This window comes from Rosa rugosa, chromosome 1 (assembly GCF_958449725.1).
Source record: "Rosa rugosa chromosome 1, drRosRugo1.1, whole genome shotgun sequence".
Taxonomy (NCBI): Eukaryota; Viridiplantae; Streptophyta; class Magnoliopsida; order Rosales; family Rosaceae; genus Rosa; species Rosa rugosa.
Window position 1 is genome coordinate 23,024,410 of NC_084820.1, and position 22,348 is coordinate 23,046,757.

Sequence of the window (22,348 nt, forward strand, 5' to 3'; positions counted from 1 at the left end):
TTTAGGATACAGTACAAGGGTGTAAAAAAAATAAAAATAAACAAATACTGTATACCAAGAAAGAATCCTACTACTGTACCACACACATTAATAAAGGAAAGATTCTGAGAATCATTTTTATAATTCCCACAATCTTAGACCAAGACAGTACACAGTTGTCAGTATACTGGTGAAACCCTACATGAAAAAAATATATATAAAATTGGAAAAAGCTAGAAACCTAGCCAGCTCGTCAAATCCAACGGCTGTGATCACAAGTCCCTCATCTTTATATATAAAATTCGCAAAGATTCCGATTCCGCAGCCTCTACTTTTCAAAATCTGCCACCCATTTCCAGACTCACAGACTCACACAGAACAAAAGCTTTTAGCCACCCGCCGCCGCCGCCATGTGTGGAATTCTCGCCGTCTTGGGCTGCGCCGACAACTCTCAGGCCAAGCGCTCTCGCATTATCGAACTCTCGCGCCGGTAACTGATCGCATTTCGTCTCTCGAATCGAATCGGTTTGATGTTGTTCTAGCTAGTTCTTCTTGAGTGGTTGATTTTGCTGTTTGTATAGGTTGAGGCATCGCGGTCCTGATTGGAGCGGGTTGCATTGCCATGGGGATTGTTACCTTGCTCATCAGCGATTGGCTATTGTGGACCCTGCCTCAGGAGATCAGCCACTCTACAACGAGGACAAGACCGTCATTGTCACGGTACTCTCTTTCACCTTTGCATTCTGAAACTTTGATTCGGATGAAGATTAGTTTTGTATTGTGTTGGACGAAATATGAATTTGACAGTTTGCTTAGCTAGAATCGGGAGATGATGCATTTTCATTACCAAAGTAATAGAATCTGTTATCTGAATTAGCTTGCGTTTCGAACTCTGGCGTTGAGCCGTGGATTCTGAGCTCTGTAATGCTGTATAATTAGTTTGATTTATGGTTATTGGTCTGTGGAAAATTAAAGGATTCCATGTGCTAGTGGCAGCTGGTTTTAGATTGAGTGAGCAACATAAATTTGTTACTGATGATTAACTTTGATACTAATGAACTTCTATTTTCGAGGCTTTTATTAAAATTGGTTTTGTGATATTGGTTTGGCTGATTTTTTTATCTGACTTCATTGACTTAATCTTCTACTTGATTTTTGGAGCTGGGGTTTTAGGTTAATGGTGAGATATATAACCACAAGCGGTTGAGAGAAACATTGAAGGGTCATCGATTCCGAACTGGCAGTGACTGTGAAGTCATAGCGCATCTTGTAAGTAATCAATGACTTCAGCCATGCCTTATGAGTTATGACTACCTTTTTCTTGGATTTAGAACAAAAACTGTTATATCATCCCTTACTTATCTGTGTATTTCTATTGTGCCATATATATATAATTAAACATATATCTTTTGCAGTACGAGGAACATGGGGAAGAATTTGTTGACATGCTGGACGGGATGTTCTCCTTTGTCCTCCTTGATACAAGAGACAACACTTTCATGGCGGCTCGAGATGCTATTGGCATTACCCCACTTTACATGGGTTGGGGTCTTGATGGTAGGTCTGAGTGTAGCTTTAATTGTGTTTATAAAAGCAACCGATATTTCTCTATTTGATTTATAGTAAAATCATTTGCTTGAATTTGCTTCCTTTTTTTTTTTTTTTGAATGTGTTAAAAAACTTAATTTCTAAAAGCAAACTTGAACTAGCATTGAGATTTAGCGCACCTAAACTGGTAGAATGTTGCTTCAGTATTTCTTTGCACTGATAAAAGAGTTTGTGGCTTGTTTTTATATTATAGTGTTCGTTACCTCCCTCCTTTAAGCCTTGATCATTCTTATTTAACCTTTGATCATTAGATATGTTGAACCTTTAATTATCTCGCACATTTAAGCTGTTTTATTTTTTCTTTGCAGGATCAATTTGGTTTGCTTCAGAAATGAAAGCTATAAGTGATGATTGTGAAAGATTCATATCTTTTCCTCCTGGGCATCTATACTCTAGCAAACAAGGTAAGTTGAGCTGAGCTCTAGTTACTAATAAGGATTTGGATTCATGAATCAACTAACAGCCTGTTAGTCAGCAAAAGTTTTAATATAAATCTTATAAGATCAGCATACTTCTTATTATGATGGTTTTGCCCATTTGACAGTGATATAGAAGCAGGGGAACAAATGCTTCTATTATTTCACTTGAAGAAACAAAAACACTTTAACAAACTGTATTATACACTTTATACTTGGGGATTTGGACATACTTTATAAGAAAATATATGGCTTTGTTTGATATTACTAGAAAGACTTCGTACCTGTAAGTGTTAATTAGAAAACTCTCGAGTCTGGGTTCAGAAGTTTCTTTCTTTTCGTATATTCATTTGGTTAACTAATAACTTTCAAGATGCTTCTTCTTAGTTCACAGTAGCTGGATTTAAAAAAATTTCAACTTTTTTATGCCTTAAGTAGATGTTGTTCAAACTACCTGTATGTATTTACAAATTTATGTGTGCAGGAGGGCTGAGAAGGTGGTACAATCCAGAATGGTTTTTGGAGAAGATACCATCATCTCCTTATGATCCCATTATTTTACGCGAGGCTTTTGAGAAGGTATGCATTGATGTGTGCCACTTACAATCCTACTTCTTTTCTTTTTTGTTTTGTTATCTTATCTTTATCGATTAGTTGCAACCATCACGTAAGAAATCAAACTCCATTCTTGTAATTTTGTTTTGAGAACTGTGTTACTGAGACTACTTTGTAGATCATTCCTTTTGTTTACCGAAACCTTGTTGTTATATCTGGTTCTTTGTGTGGATCCTGGCAGTGAAAGGAAATCTTAAAAAGGAGAGTTCTGTTGATGCCAGATTTTTCTCTGCTAATATTAGTATTGGGAGTTAATTAGTTGGTGTGCAACTCTGCTAGTTGGGTGAGACTTGAGGAACTTACTGAGACTACTATATAGATTATTCCTTTTGTTTACCAAAACCTTGTTATATTTGGTTCTTTTTGTGGACCCTGGCATGGAAAGGAAATCTTAAAAAGGAGAGTTTGGTTGATACCAGTTTTTTCACTGCTAATATTAGTGTTGGGAGTTATTTACTTGGTGTTGCAGCTCTGCTAGTTGGGTGTGACTTGAGGAACTTGCTTGATTGGATTGTTTTTTTTTTTGGTTGTATACGAGTGAGATTGGGGTTTGATATGCTTTACTTAAACATGTGTTTATGCTCAGTTCATAGTGTGATAGAACGGGTAATATTACATCTGCATTTGGAGGCTAATTGCCTCATTAACTCCAATTTGGTATATATGCATAGTTACTAGATGATAGCAGAACCCATGGGAGATTAATTATGTTGTTGGTAAGTTGGCTTAAAATTGAAATGAATATGCTATTTTAAAGAAAGGTCTGACTTCTCTTGAGAAACTGCTTCTGATGTATATTATATTTGTTAGATTGGAAGATACATTCCTACTTTTATCATTTCCCTCTTCATATTTTATGCCTAGTATAATTATTGAAAATTTGCATAATGTACATCCTTTCTTTCTGCCTACCTTGTCTCATAATATTAGCGTAACAGTTTAACTGGTGCTTTATAGTAATGGTGTCTAATGCAAAGAATATAGATATCACTTTAGCTTTATTGATCAAAGCTATGAATGATCATCAAATATGTGCTTTGTTAAGAGAGATTTAAGCCTCCGTGCCTCATTTTGCTGTCACTATTTAGCTTCATACACATCCTTACATTTTTTTTTCGTTTTCCCAATATTGTAGGCTGTGTTAAAGAGACTTATGACAGATGTACCATTCGGTGTTCTTTTGTCCGGAGGATTGGACTCGTCACTCGTTGCTGCTGTGGCTTGTCGCTATTTGGCTAAATCAGAAGCTGCACGTCAGTGGGGGTCACAATTACATACCTTTTGCGTTGGCTTAGAGGTAACTATACTTCTCATTTTCGATAACTGAATGTGGCACTTGATCAAATGCAGTGACTTTTTATATAACCAGAATGGTGTCTTCCCGTCCTCTTCCCTTCCCCTCTATATTTTTTCCCCAACAGTGCCTAGAAAATGCTACCTACACATTATTTTCATTTTATAAACAAGAAATGTCTGTTTATAAACTTGGTAGACAACCTAAATCCTCTTTAAACAAGTATAAAAATTCAACGATGGCTGGGTTTCTTGTTATTTAGACCTGATTGCATCAAAGTGCAATAAAAGTTGTTAACTCGGTATGTTTAAAGGTTAAGGGAAAGGTTCTTGGTGTTGGTGTTCAATAACCTTTGCAATGCAAACTTTGATTCCGGAAAGGTTTAGATGTACTTTCTTGTAGTCAATTATTATCTAAGATATTGTCTTTCTGATACTTTTTCTCTATGTTTAAATGCTTTGCATTTTCAATCTTCAGGGTTCTCCAGATTTAAAAGCAGCAAGAGAAGTTGCTGATTATCTTGGAACTCATCATCACGAGTTTCACTTTACTGTTCAGGTAATTTATAAGGGATGTAAGAAGAATACTTTTACTAATGCTCAAGGTGGAAATTAGGTTTTTTTTAAGTTTAGAATTCAGGTAATCCTTTTGCAGTTTTAATTTTACCTTATTGATATTTAAGGTTTGCTTGAAATAGGATTCGGAATAGTCATATTAATTGGTGATTGGAAATACAAATTGCGTTTACCCTGATTTTCTTGCTCCTACTCATTCTACTTCTTCCAATCTATCTCATTCTCTCACTTTTCATCAATTTTTTTCTACATCAGTAATCCCAGGCAAAGGCCTGGATATATACTGATACAAGAAATAATTTCTATTTTTTCTTCATATCTCAGGAAGGCATAGATGCACTTGAAGAAGTTATCTACCATATTGAGACATATGATGTGACCACTGTCAGAGCCAGCACTCCAATGTTTCTTATGTCTCGTAAGATAAAATCTCTGGGAGTAAAAATGGTCCTTTCTGGTGAAGGTTCAGATGAAATCTTTGGTGGCTACTTGTATTTCCACAAGGCACCAAGCAAGGAGGAGTTTCACCAAGAAACATGCCAGAAGGTATTCCATATAAACTATCTCTGGATTGTTCTCTTCTCTTGTTTTTGTGCCATATGTTTATGTACTTGCAATATTACTGGATTTTATTTTACTACCATTGATGGCTATTATGACTTCTTTTTCTTACTGAATTTTTGTGACTACTCAACAGATTAAAGCTCTTCACCTGTACGACTGTCTGAGGGCCAACAAATCGACTTCAGCTTGGGGTGTTGAGGCTCGAGTACCGTTTCTTGACAAAGAATTCATCAAGACTGCGATGGACATTGATCCAGAATGGAAAATGGTATAGCAATCATTAAACTTTTTTTCCCCCCTCCAATTTTATACACAGTTCATGTATTGTAGTGATTTGAAGCCTACTGACATTTGGCATAGTGGTGGCTCATTGTAAGACTGTTGGGATAGGAATATCTTGTTATGACTATGAAAATCTAGTACATGTGGACATTTTCCTTATTATTAAAGGATATAGATATACAACTATTTTCTCCCCATTCCCTCACGGAAGTTATTTTTCTTATCCATCATGACATTTTCATGTGTGTGATGAATTCTGTCATTTATGAATCCATTTTATGTTGAGTTGTAGGTGTCATACATATCCTGATATGCCTAATCTAATGGATGGTCTATGGTATGCTTAGTCTTATTAGATTATACCCTCAATGCTGTAATGACATTATTGGGATTGCCTTGTTTTCGTGCCAAATTTAATAAAAATTGAAAGTTATTATGAAACTCATACATCTGAATACTTTCATTTGTAACTGCAGATCAGGCCTGATCTTGGGAGAATTGAGAAGTGGGTCTTGCGCAAAGCATTTGATGATGATCAGAAGCCATATTTACCAAAGGTTGCTACTTTTTACTTTTGCCCAACCATTATGCTAATCTAGTCATACAGGGTTATCGTTTTGCATATTCTTTTATTTTTTCTGGGAAGATTTTCACATTCTCGGATAGTTGTGCAAATATATTCATGGAAGAATTGATATATTTTCAACTTTTCTACTCTCTTTTTGGGTTATAGCACATCTTGTATAGGCAGAAGGAGCAGTTTAGTGATGGTGTCGGTTACAGCTGGATTGACGGCTTGAAAGATCATGCCAACAAACAAGTATGCCGCATTTTTTTACTTGCATTTACATTTTGGACAGAAATGTTCTCTTTCCAACTAGGTCTTATATGATGTTGCCATGCTTCCAACCAGGACCTGTGGTTAAATCGATTCTGGTTGAACTGTGTGGTCCAGATTAAGAGTTCTGCAACATAACATCTCAAAGTTAGCATGATAAAATTACCCATTTTGTGAAATTTATTTCATGTTCGCTATTTCAAGTTAGAGGTGCACTTTCTTAAAAACTCAACTAAGCAGACACTAGAGATGCTTGCTTCTTCCTTGGCTGCATAGAATTAATAATTCTTAAATTATTATTATTTTTTTTCTAAATGGGCAGGTAATGGATTCAATGCTGATGAACGCAAGCTTTGTCTACCCTGAAAACACTCCGACTACAAAAGAAGGATACTACTATAGGACTATCTTTGAGAAATATTTTCCAAAGGTGAGCCACCATCTTTCCTCCCATCTCTTACAATGTCAGTTGACTGAATTGCATCATTGTTTGTTTACCTGAGTATGTTCAATTTGCTATTTATGGACAGAATGCTGCGAGATCGACAGTTCCCGGTGGTCCAAGTGTGGCATGCAGCACAGCAAAAGCTGTGGAGTGGGATGCGGAATGGTCCAAGAACCCTGATCCATCTGGTCGTGCTGCAGTTGGTGTACATGCAGCTGCGTATGAGGAATCCAAAGATGTGAAGACTGGAAGTCTTGTGAGTGACTCTCCACAGAAACTTGTAAAAGGGGTTGCAGAGAAAGTGGCTGCAGTAGTTTGAGTGGGATGAAAAAGGTACTGAATGTTACTAATGCTTTTCTTCTGTCGAAATTACGTTGACTATGTTCTTTTGGATTAATGAAACAATGTCAGATGAGATTGATATTTATTCTGATTCTGTGGCAGATGAGACCAGAAGGCCTTGTAAGGAATCCGTCACGACTGTTAGTAGTTTATATAACTAGGAAGGCCTTGCTATTGTCTGTTAGATGAGACCAGACTAGTTGATGCTTATATTTTCTATCTGTAATTTTCTTTGACCACGACAAGATTATGTTTTCGGTTTGACATGTATGCAATTTAGATAGGTTTCTATGTGTATTTTGTTTCTTAAATCCTTCATCTAGAGAATGCAGTTCTGATTTTCCATTTTTTTCTTAGATTACCATTCTTAATGTCGGATAATAGAAATTCAATGGTAAAACTTAAGCAGAATCCTGATTCAGTTTCTTTGTTGTCTGAACTGGAGTACATGTTATGGAGAGAAAGACTAAAAGAAAAGAGTACAACATTTTTGGAGAAATGGACGTCAATTTTATTGAATATCATTTACAATGAGACAGAAGCAAAGACTACAAATTGGAAAAGTATCCTTTGGAAACTCCAGGAACTTACAATTGCTATTTAAAAAATATTTTACATTGTCATTCCCCTGATACACAACTGAATTCATAAACGAAACAAAAAATTTGGCAGAGGGCATGTGCAGCTTCGTTCCCATTGCACTTGAGCCTTGAAATTCTAAGTCTAAGTCCTCCGCAGACGTTTCCTACTACCCTCCGACCAGCAAATGGCATGGACTATAGGACCCAACTGTGACCGATCCATCTCCGGCGCTGGCCCCTGAGGCCCATTCAAGTAAACAGCACCTTTATACATCCACTCATCTTTCTCATGACTATAAAACTCAACAAAAGCATCTCTGCATAAGGCACATTTACTCTGATCCTCGTCCGCAGGAACGACCATTTCTTCATCACTAGTCTTCCTTTTCTTTTCCGCCACGCCACTGGTGTCAGCAGCGCACAAAACTACACCAGAAGGTAATGCCTCAGCCTCTACATCTGTAACAAGCCACATGCTTGTACTTGCATAAAAGTTACGAGAGGGCTTCACACTTGACATGCCAATCCATATGGCTGCTGTGCTGTTCTTCACACTTGAACCGGAGGCCACAGCTTTTACATTGCCTTGGCAGACCACCCTCATACAAGCCGATTACCACAGATTCGCGACGCAGATTTAGATCAAGGCCGGAAAACTCGCATCCTACCACAGCACACTTCTCCTCTTTCAGTACCGGGCTTTGTTTCTTCAACGAAATGACACCTTGTGCCAGGAGAGAATCAATCAAACCAGGAACTACTACTGGAACATCAACAGCAGCATTTTGAACAGGAAATGCGCCTCGCTGTGGTACAAGAGGTAGAGAATTTAGTGAACTAGTACCCTCCAGTCCTCCTCTGCTTTGATTTTTCAATGAGATCACACCTTGTGCCATTAGAGAGTAGAGACCCAAGCAAATCAGAGACTACTGGACCAGCACTGTTAACCGGAGATACGCCTTGCGGTGGTAGACGATGAGGGACAGAACTTGCTGAAGTAGAACCACCCTGCCCTTGAAAATTGTACCCACCACATGAATAAGGTGGCACCAGGGTTTGTGGAGATGGGTAGAAATTTGGTCGAGGTGGAAGAAATTGGGGTTGAAAATGACCGACCGGCGGCACATGGTTCCGGTGATTAGCCGAAAAAGGCATATAGCGTGGCTTACATGGACCATGATTCTTGACAGAAGATTGGTCCATAAGGCCTCTCTGGTTTCCGTAGACTTGCATCATCTTGAGAAATTGTTTTGGCAGCAGAATTCTCAAGAAACAGGAAAGAGGATCTCAAACTTAGACGAGGGGGTGTCTATTAATAAGCTTTGAGAACGGGAAACTTAGACGAACCTAATCTGCCTATTCGTTCGTGTAAATTGCAGTTTTGGATGTCTTAACGATCATCAATTTGACTGAAAATTTGCAGAGATGATCTACTCATATATACCTAAAATTTGAACGGTTAAGATGTGAATATGCGATCGAAAAGTGGTCAAAATATGAAAATCCGTTCCTTAAGCTAAGTTAAAGGCCTATATATATATATATATCAGTGGCTTAACTGCCAATAAGGCTTATGGTTAAATTTTCAAAAACCTTGCAAATGCCCCTCTTTATATAAGTCCATAGCAAATCAATTAAACAAAAGAAGGGTAAAGGGGTAATGGTACAAGCAGCTGTGAGGATTATACGGACAACAAGGATTACACAAACCGTTAAAGTTCTCTCACTAAAAGCAAAAACTGTTTTGCAGTTTTGATTCTCGGTGCCTCCATTTATGTGTAGAATATAGTGTAGAAGCTAGTGTGTGTGTGTCTATATATATATATATATATATATGTATGTATATAATTAAGCAAATTTTAACTTCTGATAGTTAAATTTTAGAAACTCCTATTATGCCCTTTTTTGATTGAATTGTTTAGAAAACAAAAACTATATTAGAAGGCTAAAATAGTAAATAAAGCAAAACAATTATTTCCCTTTTTTTTTAAAAAAAGAAAAAGATAAGAACTATCAAATCCCATGTTTGTAACTATTAATGCTGTCTTAAAATTTCACTTTTCTACCACACAAAACTTTTCATTTTTCCAATTATTTTTTTTATGAAAGCAAATTAGCAAGTGCGGAGCCCATGCCAAGAAGAGGTTAGTATATAATTAAGTCAATTCTTGAGGGAATGGTTAAATTTTTGAACTACTATATATGCCCTCACATAATATAGATATTAATAAACAAATTATTTCTATACTAGGATAAGATGGTCAATAGACCATATCATCATATTTGATAAAAATTGCAATATCTCCTATAAAAAAGGAGAAGTTTTCCCCAAATTAGGAGAGAAATTGCTGTAACTTTTTAATTTAAAAAGCTAAAACACAAAAGTCAATTGATATGCGCTCCTCACATGTTAAAGGACTAATGAAAGAGAATGAAGTCTTTTCTAATAATTTTTTAATCTTTAAAAAAAAAAAAAAATCTTTTTAGTTAACTTAGCTTCACAATTCTTGAGGGAATGGTTAAAATTTTGAATTACCATATATGCCCTCACATAATATAGATATTAATAAACAAATTATTTCTATACAAGAACAAGATATTCAATAGACTATATCATCATATTTGAAAAACTTGCAATATCTCCCAGAAAAAAGTGAAGCTTCCCCAAAATCAGGAGAGAAATTGCTGTAACTTTTTTAGTTCAAAAAATAAAATAAAAAACAATTGACATGTGCTGAGCACATGTTAAGGGGCTAATGAAAGAGAATGAAAAATAAAGTTAAAAAAAAATTTATTAAAAAAAATAATAAGTAATCTTAGGTGGAGAAAGGAGAAACTCAATAGAAGTTAACTAGAAAAATATCTTGCAGTTTTTTCTAAGAATTTTTTCTTATCTTTTTTAAAAAAAAATTTAGTTAACCTACAATCTAAGGACAATTTTTTCGGTATGACCAGAGTGTGTTCGTTTTAGTTTGTACTAATAAAGGTGAACAATAATGAATCAAGTAAATTTATTGTAAATTCATTATTAATGAAAGTTAAGCAAATGAGCAAGAAACTAATTGAATAGGCAACATAACTTTAGATATTTATAATTCGTTTACTCGAATAATTATGGAGGGAAACAAAACTCTAAATATTTATAATATGTTTATACAGACCCGATCACAGACGGACGTCCGAACTATCGCTAAAGTGAGGACATCGATGCAGTAGCCCCGCTCAAGCCGCGACGGAGGCCCGAATCGGGCCGGACAGAGGCCGGAGGCATCCCAGACTGCTACTGGGCAGCGATCGAGGTCGGAGGAGATCCAGGTTGCAGGTTTCTAGGCAGGGACCTCACTTGCAACTGCAAGGTTCTGGGCAGTGCTGCAACCTCGTCGCCGACGACTCCACCCGATTGCAGACTGGTCCGTCCGACCCCTGGCCTCCGTCAAGCAAGCAGCGCCGTGCCGCGCCGTCATGTCCTGAGAGGGGCTGCTGCGTCGACGTCCACACTTTAGCGATAGTGCAGACGTCCTCTCTCGATCGGCTCCGTATGTTTATATATATATATATATATATATATATATATATATAATTAAGTCAATTCTTGAGGGAATGGTTAAACTTTTGAACTACCATATATGCCCACGCATAATGTAGATATTAATAAACAAATTATTTCTATACTAGGATAAGATGGTCAATAGACTTATATCATCATATTTGAAAAAATTGCAATATCTCCCATAAAAAAGGAGAAGCTTCCCCAAAATCAGGAGAGAAATTGCTATAACTTTTTTAATTTAAAAAAATATATATATAATTAAGCCAATTCTTGAGGGAATGGTTAAATTTTTGAACTACCATATATGCCCTCACATAATATAGATATTAATAAAAAAATTATTTCTATACAAGGATAAGATGGTCAATAGATTATATAATCATATTTGAAAAAATTGTAATATCTCCCATATAAAAGGAGAAGCTTCCCAAAAATCAGGAAAGAAATTGCTGTAACTTTTTTAATTTAAAAAATAAAAGTTAATTGACATGTGCTCCTTAAGGGGCTAATGAAAGAGAATAAAAATAAAATTAATGTAAAAGTAAAATAGAATTGGAAATGAGTAGCTCATTTTATTTCATAGTCTCTTTATATAGGGAGGGAGTTACAACGGAAATATCAATTACAATGATGACATTAAATGCATTGGTAATCGCTAATTCCTTGATTCCCTCTTCGTCAGTCACTTTGACGAAGACACAAAATATGCTTTTCCTTTAACACTCCCCCTTGTGCCAAGTCAAAAATGAAATGGTGCATGAGTTGTTGCCTCGCTAAAAACCTTGCCAAGTAACAATAAAAACCCTATACTGGGACAAAAAAATACACCTTGGTCGAAGGAAAAGAGTACAACGCACCTATTACATTTGAGGATGACATGTGTGTGTTAGACTCCCCCTGACGTCTACACCTCCCCCTAATACTTACATTAATCAAGGAGCTTGGAAAGTCTTCGCATTCCTATGTGTTTGGCTCCAATTTTGCTGCAGCTGGTCAACAGTCTCTTTTCTTGCGCGGGCGTGCCAGCACCGTTCGGGTGCGGTCGTCGGGGGTGTCCCTTGACCTGACTTCTGTTGAGCGATTGTAGACGAGGAGAGCACCAACCTCGTCGCGGGATTCTTTGTGTCTCGTGGCGAGGACTTTTGCTGAGCTTCTTGAAAATCACAATCGATACTCGATGTTGTAGATCGAGCAGAGTGAGAACCACTGGGAAGTGAGGAGAACTTGCTAAAGCGTGACATTAGCTTGGCTGGGTTGCTAGGGCGTTACCCTTGCTTGGCTGGTTCTGTAACCGTTGTGGTCGCGGCACTACCGTCGGCTCCCGAGGAGACTAGGACCGAAGCACGTTGACAGAGGGTTTGGTGGCACTGAAAGTCGGCTTCTGAGAAGACTAGGACTAGGAGTGTGATCACCGGTAAGAGAAAGAGAAGGAGAGGAGTTGCTCTTAGAGAGGTTTGCTCTAGAGAGAACTTAGATCATCTTAGAGATGTTGTTGTTGTATGTGAATCGGTGTCTTAGAATGAGAGGAGAAGGTGTTTATATAGGGAAGAAAAAGAAGAGTGAAATGATGAGTGGAAGAAAAATAATGAAAGTAGATCTAAGTTCACTTGTAAAATATGGAAAAGATAGAGAAAAGATGGAATGAAAGCAAAGCATGAAGGTGCAGCAACATGGAAGTGGTGATGATCTATTAAAGAGATTGTAGAAGAAAAATATATCCAAGGAAAAAGAGAAAAGCATCTAGCTTTCTTCATGTGGGTAGGAAACATGAACATGTGAATATTGAGCTGGTTTTAGGTCAGTTTCTGCCCTTTTATTCCTTCAATTATTTCTCCAACAAGACTTCATTATATGCCTTCGACTTCTTCATATGAAATGTTCCACTATGAGTGTAGATCATCCTGACAAATTTTCAGATTTTTATTCCATGTGGTTGGGCCGAAAATGCTGCTGGACCTCTTACAGGTCCAGTTTTCCAGTTTTGCTTCTGTAGAAAATTGGGCTGATTTTTTGAAGGCCTTCCACTCAAAAAAAGCTCTTGCACTCTTCATAAGAAATGATCCTTGGGCTGTCTAGAGCAGAGTTTCAGCTCATTTCAAGTTCATTTGGTCAGGCGGCCGCCCCTCCTTCCTTGTTTAGCTCGGTTTCTCCTAGCCGAAGTAGGAAAATGTGCTAAAGTTGACTTTTCATGTTTCCATGCTTCCATAGTAGGCTTTATTTAGCCTCTAAATATATATTTCGAACTTGTCGACAATATATAGCTTGAGCCACTGACATTGGCTCAATTTCTCCAAGACGTGCCTTGTCAGGCCAAAATGTTCATTTTGGGTCCAAACATTGCCCCCCAGACCTCGAAGTCAAAAGGTCTTCATCTTGACTGAAGAGGTCTTGAATCAGCACTGCTCTTATAATGTCGTTGCTCCAAAGCCACTTGTATTGGCTTGACTGTTTCCATATAGGCCTCTTTAGTAGGGTCCCTAACCTTCGGAGGTGTGTCATCTAATGCCGCTGGAGCAAGCTGAATCTCTTCTTCCTCCTCTTCTTGGTCCGTGACCTCTTCATTAACAATTTCTAAGGTCGCGACTCGATCATAGGCCTCTTTTTCCACCATGTATGAGAATAGCCTCTCGTACAAGGAATGGAAGGCCTCTACCTCTTCCTCCATGAGTTCGTGATCCATTAATTAACATTTGGATATGACACCGCATATCCAGGCCTTTCGAGGTCGTCTTTTGCGACCGCGAGCCCCCATTGTGCCAATTCAGAGGTCGTCACCCCTGTGGGGCTGCCCTTATCATCAATACCACCGACTTGTAAAGGAGAGATTGGTTCTAGGTAATACCTTGCGTCTACGTAGCTGGCGGACACCGAAAAAGGTCGTGGGTCTGCTTTAACAATTTCCGCCTTGTCCGCGACTCTGTCCCACATGATCATCTCCTGATGAAGGGTGGATGGGACACAATAACTCCTGTGGATCCAGTCGCGGCCCAGAATTGCGCTATATGCCGCATAGCAATCTGTAACAAAGAAAGCGTAAACCCCTTCTGCTGGACCCACCTTGACTAGTAGGAAAATCAAACCCAATGTTTTGGTCACAGTCCCAGCGAAGTTCTTTAGCGTAAGGGACGTGGATTGGATCTTCTCTTTCTTGATCCCTAGTAGATGCATGGTCCTGGTAGTAATGACATTCACAGCCGCGCCGGTATCAACCATTATCTTACTGACCTTAGTCCCATTCATTTCTGCTGTGATATACAGAGGTCGCATGTGTTGCACCATGGCGGGTGTGGGTCTTGTGAAGCTCATGAAGAAACCCTTGCTGTTAGCATCTTTAGTCTCAAGGAACACTACTTTTTCCACCGGTGTTGTTGCGGCTGAAAAGATCTGCAACTGCTGTTTTCCAATCGCGTCAGCTTCTACGCATTCCTGTGCAGCGACTGGTAAGGCATACTTAGCAGGAAGCACATAAACCATATTGCAAGAGGTATCCACCATTTCTGTCTCGTCCATGTCATCATCAAGATTGAGCTTGGGTTCATCTGCTGTTCGGTGTTGAACTGTTTAGCCATGAAAGCAACCAATGATTCCTCTGCGGGGATTACCGCCTTGGCTTGTTCGTGCTCCTGTACCATGGGAACCTGGTTCAACGACTCTGAAATTTGTTTCGCCGTTGGCACTTCCTCTGGGAGAGCGACCACCAAACTTTGAACTTTCTTAGGCCTCCACTGCACAGTTGCGGACCGATTGTCTTTGCCCCCCAGCCTGTCAAAGATTGAAGGCTCGCTATTTCTTCCTTCGTGAGATATTCTCCGCCAAACATTGACTTTACGAGCTGGCGGCGGTTCCCGCCTTGCGGGAACCAGGGACTTCTCCTGAGCGCTGCTCTTGGGGGCCCGTGGCTTTCGCTCTTCACGCGATACTTTGGGCTGCTGTTTCTGAACTCGCGGGGAAACGAATCTCTTGGAGGCCAGTGCCTCCAATTGTCTCTGATACTCTTCTGGAGATTTTAGTAATTGCGATGGTTTGATCAGTCCTTGATCTAGTGCTTCCAAGGTTCGCTTTGCTTCTCCAAACCTCCGCTGGAGTCTTCTCTTCCTTGAAGAGCTCATCTCCACCGCCTTGCCCTTCTTCTGTGTATACCATCTCCCTTCTTTGATGGAGGACGTCGACACTGGCGGAATGCAAGGTCTGGTTAAAACCCCTTGCCGCTTATCTACTTGCTCTTCTTCCCTCGCGGTCTTCAACTTTTTGAATAAGTTTGAGTCCCTTGGAGAAAGAGTTTCTGAACCACTGTATACTCTTGGGCTGCATGGTTGGAAGTTTCTAGAGGATGATACTAACCGTATTGGCGGCAGAGATCCAAAGCGGACAGTCTGGGATGTTTCCTCATCTAGGGCTTGAGTGTCACATTCTTCCTTGCACCGAGAGCATAGGACGATGGGTAAACGAGTCTTGGATTCCCGCTTCATGACTTTGTCTCCAACCCTTTTCAAATCCTTAGCCGCATTGTCTGGACTTTGATTCTGCTGATCTTTTTCACCCCATGCCACGTCCACCATGTTGATGCCGGTATCTGGGAAGGGATCTAGGTCCACCAACGCTGCTGCTGTTTTCGGTGCCTCTACTTGCAAACTACCGTTATTTAACCAGATTTGGATCTGATCCTTCAGCTTAACACAATCGGCTGTATTATGATTCCACATATTATGGAGTTTGCAGTATTTCTTCCCCCTTAGCTGCTCTGGTTTGGGAAATGGGCCGAAGTCAGTTTTCACCATCCTTGCGGCGATCATTTCATCCAAGATTTCATGCGCTTTGTTCGCGTCGTAAGTATAACTTGCAAACTCTGGTTTGGTGAAAACCACCGACTTGAGCTTCACCGGCTCTTTGCACAGTTTCAGTTGCTTTAACGTTGAAGCCTTTTTCCCGGTGAGTTCCAGCGCAGCTATCTCGTCTTCTTCAGACTCGTCAGCCTCTGCCAGGCCGGATTCCTCGCTCCTATAGTAAGGATCATAGGAACTTGATTGATGGCTGAGCGCAGCCACAGTTCTATGCTTCCCAGGCATGTATGTTCCTTTGGATGAGTTTCTCATGGCGTCCATTTCCCTGAGGAGATGCTCAAAGCTCCCTACTTCTGTGATCAGTTCCCCCATAGAGTTGAACATGCTTCCATGCTGTTTTTTGCGTTGGCGGGGCTCTAAGCCTTTGATTGCCAACTTTACCAGTTCTTTCTCCGGTAGAATCACGTTCAACTTTCCTTTCTGGATCTGAAAGCGCTGAAGGTACATGACAGCGGATTCAGTTGGCTGCTGAGCCATCTGAGTGAGTGAAGCCAGATCTACTTCCGGCTCGATAGTCCCGAAGGTTTCCTTGAACAGCTTCTCCATCGCGGGCCAACTTGCAACTGATCCCGGTTGCAGCTTAGTGAACCAGGTGAAGGCAGACCCCGATAAAGAAGTAACGAAGATGTTACACTTCAGATTGTCATCGTTCTGGTATTGGCCACACTGTACTCGAAACCTAACCAAATGGGCCGCGGCATTTTCGACTTCCTCTCCCGAGAAAGTAGAGAACGTAATGTTCTTATATCCCCTAGGATAAGGTGTCTGTGTAATATGCGGTGGGAAGGGCCCCTGGTAGGCCTCCTCCAGGTTAGGCCTCTGGTTCGCGGCCCTGATCATTGCTTCTACCTCCTCTCTCCTTATATATCTAGGATCAGGAGGAGGTGGGTGAACCACTGTATCATCAACTGGCCAGATCAGCGGTGGCGCCTGTGAAGCCTGATTAACCAAAGATATGCCGCCTCCATGGGTCACTTTGTGTAGGGTTGACGTCTGTGACGTAAAACCCACTGCTGGCTGACCCTTTGTGGTTGTGGTGACCTTCGCTGGACTTTTAACTCTGTCGGTACCATAATGGTTTGCTGGAGGTGGATCGTGGTGCACGTATTCAACTCCGTCACTGTCATATTGTGGAAACAGGCTATGATCAACAAAGGCCCCTTCATTGATTTTCAAAGTCCTGGTTCCTTGGGTGACTGATGACGCGGCGTTGTTCTTCCCACCCGTTGCCAGAGTAGTCTCTTTACCTCTGACTGATGCGGCAGTAGCGGATGTGGTTGTACTGCCGCCGTTTGCTTTTTCTCGAGCATTTGGTGGTATGTACTTGCCAGATATGGGGGACTGACCTAGAGAGCCCAGAATGGCGCTAGGATCTCCCAGTGTTTTATGTAGAACCTCTCTGGCCTGATCGAGGTCAGCCTTCTGCATGGCCACCTGGGTCGCGACGTTGGATCCTTCTTTGCGAATCGCGGCGACTTCTGAAGCGATGTGTTTGCTTGCGACCAACAGCTCTTCGTGGTTCTTCTGTATTTTTTGGTTCATGCCATCCAATTGCCCTTGTGTTTGTTGTGCCCCTAGCTCAAGCCTCTTGACCGAGATCGTGAACTCATCAAGCCGTCGACGGTCCTCCGCAAGGGCTTTTTTCATCTTCTCATGGTATGCAGAAGAATTCTGTTGAAGGATGTCAAGCCGCTCTTCTATGGTCGCATTTTCTGGAACGAGAATAGGCACAAAGTCAATAGTTGTAACTGCGCTCGCGGCTACCTGGGTGATGCTAGACGTATCGTCAGCCTGATTAGGCTGGGCGGTGGGAACTTTCTCGCCTTCAGTAGTAGGATGTTGATTTCCTCCTCGTTCGGTTGACATCTCTGTTGATGGAGGGTGGGGAGAAAATCTTTGGATTACTTGTTCTTCAGAAAGACCACGACAGTCTGCACGCAAGTGCGGTCTGTAACTGGAGGTCTTATGTTTCGGGCAGTTAACGTAAACCTTTTGATAAGGGTTTGCGCTTGACTTCCCAATGGCTTCTGGAAGTCTGAATTGAAAGTAGCTGAATTCAATAAGACACTGTGAATCAAGGTTTAGACGTGCGGCCCAAGTATAGTCGCCTAGACACAAATTTTCTTTCAAATCCTTTGGGCAACCTTACTGAAATGGCCAGATGGGGGAGGGCGAACAAAAGAGGCAGAATCCATTTTGGCATGAACTACTCCCACATAGTGGTTTAGGCCCATTTGTACGCACTTCTGGATTCAATAACCTGTTATGAACGTTGTCCCCTTTCTAGACACCATTTCACATAGGCTATTCTTACTAAGATGAGAAAGATCATAAGTGTGAAGACAGTTCAACAAGTGTTAATAAAAACCGCCCTTAACCTTAAGGGACCTGAACTAGGCACCAATAAGGAGTTTAGGTCAATATTAACAAAAGAGACTTCACCTATTCCGTTATGATTCACAACCCCTTACTAACCTCAACTTCTTAATAGTGGTGTGATTTACAGCTCACAGTTTGTCCCACTGGGCGTGCCAAAATGTTTGTTTTGAAGCCCGGTGGTTGAATGTGCTTCAAGAGAAAAAACTTCTGATGTAGTCCCACTGGGCGTGCCAAAATGTTTGGCTCCAATTTTGCTGCAGCTGGTCAACAATCTCTTTTCTTGCGCGGGCGTGCCAGCACCGTTCGGGTGCGGTCGTCGGGGGTGTCCCTTGACCTGACTTCTGTTGAGCGATTGTAGACGAGGAGAGCACCAACCTCGTCGCGGGATTCTTTGTGTCTCGTGGCGAGGACTTTTGCTGAGCTTCTTGAAAATCACAATCGATACTCGATGTTGTAGATCGAGCAGAGCGAGAACCACTGGGAAGTGAGGAGAACTTGCTAAAGCGTGACATTAGCTTGGCTGGGTTGCTAGGGCGTTACCCTTGCTTGGCTGGTTCTGTAACCGTTGTGGTCGCGGCACTACCGTCGGCTCCCGAGGAGACTAGGACCGAAGCACGTTGACAGAGGGTTTGGTGGCACTGAAAGTCGGCTTCTGAGAAGACTAGGACTAGGAGTGTGATCACCGGTAAGAGAAAGAGAAGGAGAGGAGTTGCTCTTAGAGAGGTTTGCTCTAGAGAGAACTTAGATCATCTTAGAGATGTTGTTGTTGTATGTGAATCGGTGTCTTAGAATGAGAGGAGAAGGTGTTTATATAGGGAAGAAAAAGAAGAGTGAAATGATGAGTGGAAGAAAAATAATGAAAGTAGATCTAAGTTCACTTGTAAAATATGGAAAAGATAGAGAAAAGATGGAATGAAAGCAAAGCATGAAGGTGTAGCAACATGGAAGTGGTGATGATCTATTAAAGAGATTGTAGAAGAAAAATATATCCAAGGAAAAAGAGAAAAGCATCTAGCTTTCTTCATGTGGGTAGGAAACATGAACATGTGAATATTGAGCTGGTTTTAGGTCAGTTTCTGCCCTTTTATTCCTTCAATTATTTCTCCAACAAGACTTCATTATATGCCTTCGACTTCTTCATATGAAATGTTCCACTATGAGTGTAGATCATCCTGACAAATTTTCAGATTTTTATTCCATGTGGTTGGGCCGAAAATGCTGCTGGACCTCTTACAGGTCCAGTTTTCCAGTTTTGCTTCTGTAGAAAATTGGGCTGATTTTTTGAAGGCCTTCCACTCAAAAAAAGCTCTTGCACTCTTCATAAGAAATGATCCTTGGGCTGTCTAGAGCAGAGTTTCAGCTCATTTCAAGTTCATTTGGTCAGGCGGCCGCCCCTCCTTCTTTGTTTAGCTCGGTTTCTCCTAGCCGAAGTAGGAAAATGTGCTAAAGTTGACTTTTCATGTTTACATGCTTCCATTCTTCCATAATAGGCTTTATTTAGCCTCTAAATATATATTTCGAACTTGTCGACAATATATAGCTTGAGCCACTGACATTGGCTCAATTTCTCCAAGACGTGCCTTGTCAGGCCAAAATGTTCATTTTGGGTCCAAACACTATGTTTTTCACATGTTTCTCAAATGTGGCCTTAGGCAATGATTTGGGGAACAAATCTGCTGCCACATTCTCCTCAGACCTTACTTGATTCACTTGAATCTTGAGGAGAGCCTGTTGTTGCTGATTGTAGAAAAACTTTGGCGATATGTGTTTTGTATTATCACCCTTGATATATCCTAGCTTCATCTGTTCGATGCAAACTGCATTATCTTCATAAATGCAAGTAGGCTCTTCAGTGGTAGAACTCAAACCACTAGTCCCTCGAATATGTGTAATAATAGCTCTTAACCATATACACTCACGAACCGCCTCATGTAGAGCAATGATCTCTGAGTGGTTCGAGGAGGTAGCCACAAGGGTTTGCTTGGTTGATCTCCAAGATATCGCCGTGTTTCCAATGGTAAATACATAACCAGTTTGGGAACGACCTTTATGTGGGTCAGAGAGGTACCCAGCATCAGCAAAACCAACCAAAACTCCATTTGGCGTTTCGGTGTAGTGAGTGGCACTTTCGCCATCAACATTTCCTTTAGGGATAGCAGTTCCATCTGCGGTCCCTCTTGTCTCTCTGTAGGGAAAGAATAGTCCCAAGTCAATGGTTCCTTTTAGGTATTGAAAAATGTTCTTGATACCATTCCAGTGACGCTGCGTTGGCGCTGAGCTAAATCTAGGTAACAAGTTCACTGAGAATGCAATGTCTGGTTGAGTACATTGGGCTAAGTATAATAATGCGCCTATTGCACTTAGATAGGGAATTTCAGCTCCTAACACCTCTTTGTCATCTTCCTTTGGACGAAATGAATCTTTCTTTGCATCCAAACTTCGACTGATCATGGGAGTGCTAGCAGGATGCGCTTTGTCCATGTTAAATCGCCTGAACATCTTTTGGACATATGCAGACTGGTGGATTAGTATTCCAAAAACTCAGTGTTCTAGTTCAAGGCCTAGACAGAATCGAGTTTTCCCAAAATCCTTCATCTCAAATTCAGATTTCAAGTAGCTCGCAGTTTCTCTTATTTCATCAAGAGTACCTATTATGTTCATATCATCGACATATACAGCTACAATTGCAAATTCGAAACTTGTTTTCTTTATGAATACGCAGGGGCACAATTCATCGTTCTTATATCCCTTCCCAATCAAGTAGTCACTTAGACGGGTATACCACATCCGCCCGGATTGTTTCAATCCGTAAAGTGAGCGTTTCAACCTAATTGCAAACGCACTCCTTGGTTTAGAGTCACTTGACTTGGGTAATGTAAGGCCATTAGGCACTTTCATATATATCTCTGAATCAAGATCCCCATAGAGATATGCAGTAACCACATCCATGAGCTGCATTTCCAGTCCTTCGGAAACTACCAAGCTAACTAAGTAGCGGAACGTTATAACGTCCATCACGGGAGAGTATGTCTCCTCGTAATCAATTCCAGGGTGTTGTGAGAAACCTTGTGCCACAAGGCGAGCCTTGTACCTCAGGACTTCATTATTCTCATTACGCTTTCTGACAAAGACCCATTTATGTCCTACAGGTTTTACACTTGGTGTGGTTAGCACTACCAGACCAAATACCTGTCTCTTTGCCAGAGAATCTAGTTTTGCTTCGATTGCTTCTTTCCATTTAGGCCAATCTGCTCTTTGTTGACATTCTGCAACAAAGCGTGGTTCGATATCATCGTGCTCTATGATTTCTTGAGCAACAGTGTATGCAAATACATCATCAATGTGTATGGAAGATCTTTCTATCAACTCATACGCACTCTCATAATCCATTGAGATTTCTTTGTTCTCTGGAATCATTTCAAACATCGAAGCGTCCTCCAGTGTTGATTCATAGACATAACTATAATCAGAGACAATCTCATGAGAGGGATTCTCTACATTGATGATTAATGGATCGGTTTGTGCCTTACTCGCCCTCTTCTTCCTTAGGTGAGTGTCAATCGAACCAAGTGGCCTCCCCCTCTTCCTTTGCAGAGCCACGGCCTCAACCACACCTCCACTAAGTGTGGTTGCAGCGCCTCTATCTGCGGCGCTGTGCCCCTTGTTGGGGATTTCTAACCTTGCAGGCACGTTTGCAGCTGGTATATGTGATCTCGTCACTTTTGCGATATCAGTAAACACATCAGGTATTGAATCTGCTACGTTCTGAAGATTGATTATTCTTTTCACTTCACTTTCACATTGAGAAGTGCGGGGATCAAAATGAGACAAAGTGGGGACAAACCACGACAATTCCTGTCGTTCCCTTGGAAAATCCGCAAATCTAGCGGTAAAGAGATCTCCTATCAAGGGTTCCAAGTAGCGGATAATTATTGGGGATTCGTATCCAACATAAATACTTAATCGTCTCTGGGGACCCATTTTGGTGCGCTGTGGGGGCGCAATAGGCACATATACTGCGCAACCAAATATGCGTAAG

At 40.7% G+C, this 22,348-nt stretch overlaps 1 protein-coding gene across 5 annotated transcripts in view; it reads left to right on the forward strand.

The window, feature by feature from the left end:
* Window positions 1–294: 294 nt before the first annotated feature.
* Window positions 295–22,348, forward strand: part of LOC133724288 (asparagine synthetase [glutamine-hydrolyzing] 2) — a 105,894-nt gene continuing 83,840 nt past the window's right edge. The window contains exons 1-15 of one of the 5 annotated variants that reach the window (XM_062150983.1): window positions 297–469; window positions 561–699; window positions 1,153–1,248; window positions 1,395–1,536; window positions 1,896–1,991; window positions 2,488–2,582; window positions 3,754–3,915; window positions 4,390–4,470; window positions 4,812–5,033; window positions 5,185–5,319; window positions 5,810–5,890; window positions 6,067–6,153; window positions 6,494–6,601; window positions 6,702–6,949; window positions 7,061–7,305. In XM_062150983.1, the coding sequence (XP_062006967.1) occupies window positions 390–469; window positions 561–699; window positions 1,153–1,248; window positions 1,395–1,536; window positions 1,896–1,991; window positions 2,488–2,582; window positions 3,754–3,915; window positions 4,390–4,470; window positions 4,812–5,033; window positions 5,185–5,319; window positions 5,810–5,890; window positions 6,067–6,153; window positions 6,494–6,601; window positions 6,702–6,935 (1,758 nt within the window). In that variant the 5' untranslated portion in view covers window positions 297–389 and the 3' untranslated portion in view covers window positions 6,936–6,949; window positions 7,061–7,305. Of the gene's footprint in view, window positions 470–560; window positions 700–1,152; window positions 1,249–1,394; window positions 1,537–1,895; window positions 1,992–2,487; window positions 2,583–3,753; window positions 3,916–4,389; window positions 4,471–4,811; window positions 5,034–5,184; window positions 5,320–5,809; window positions 5,891–6,066; window positions 6,154–6,246; window positions 6,433–6,493; window positions 6,602–6,701; window positions 6,950–7,060; window positions 7,306–22,348 lie in introns of those variants that run through there. The other 4 variants (XM_062150985.1, XM_062150984.1, XM_062150987.1 and 1 more) reach the window with 4 other exon arrangements.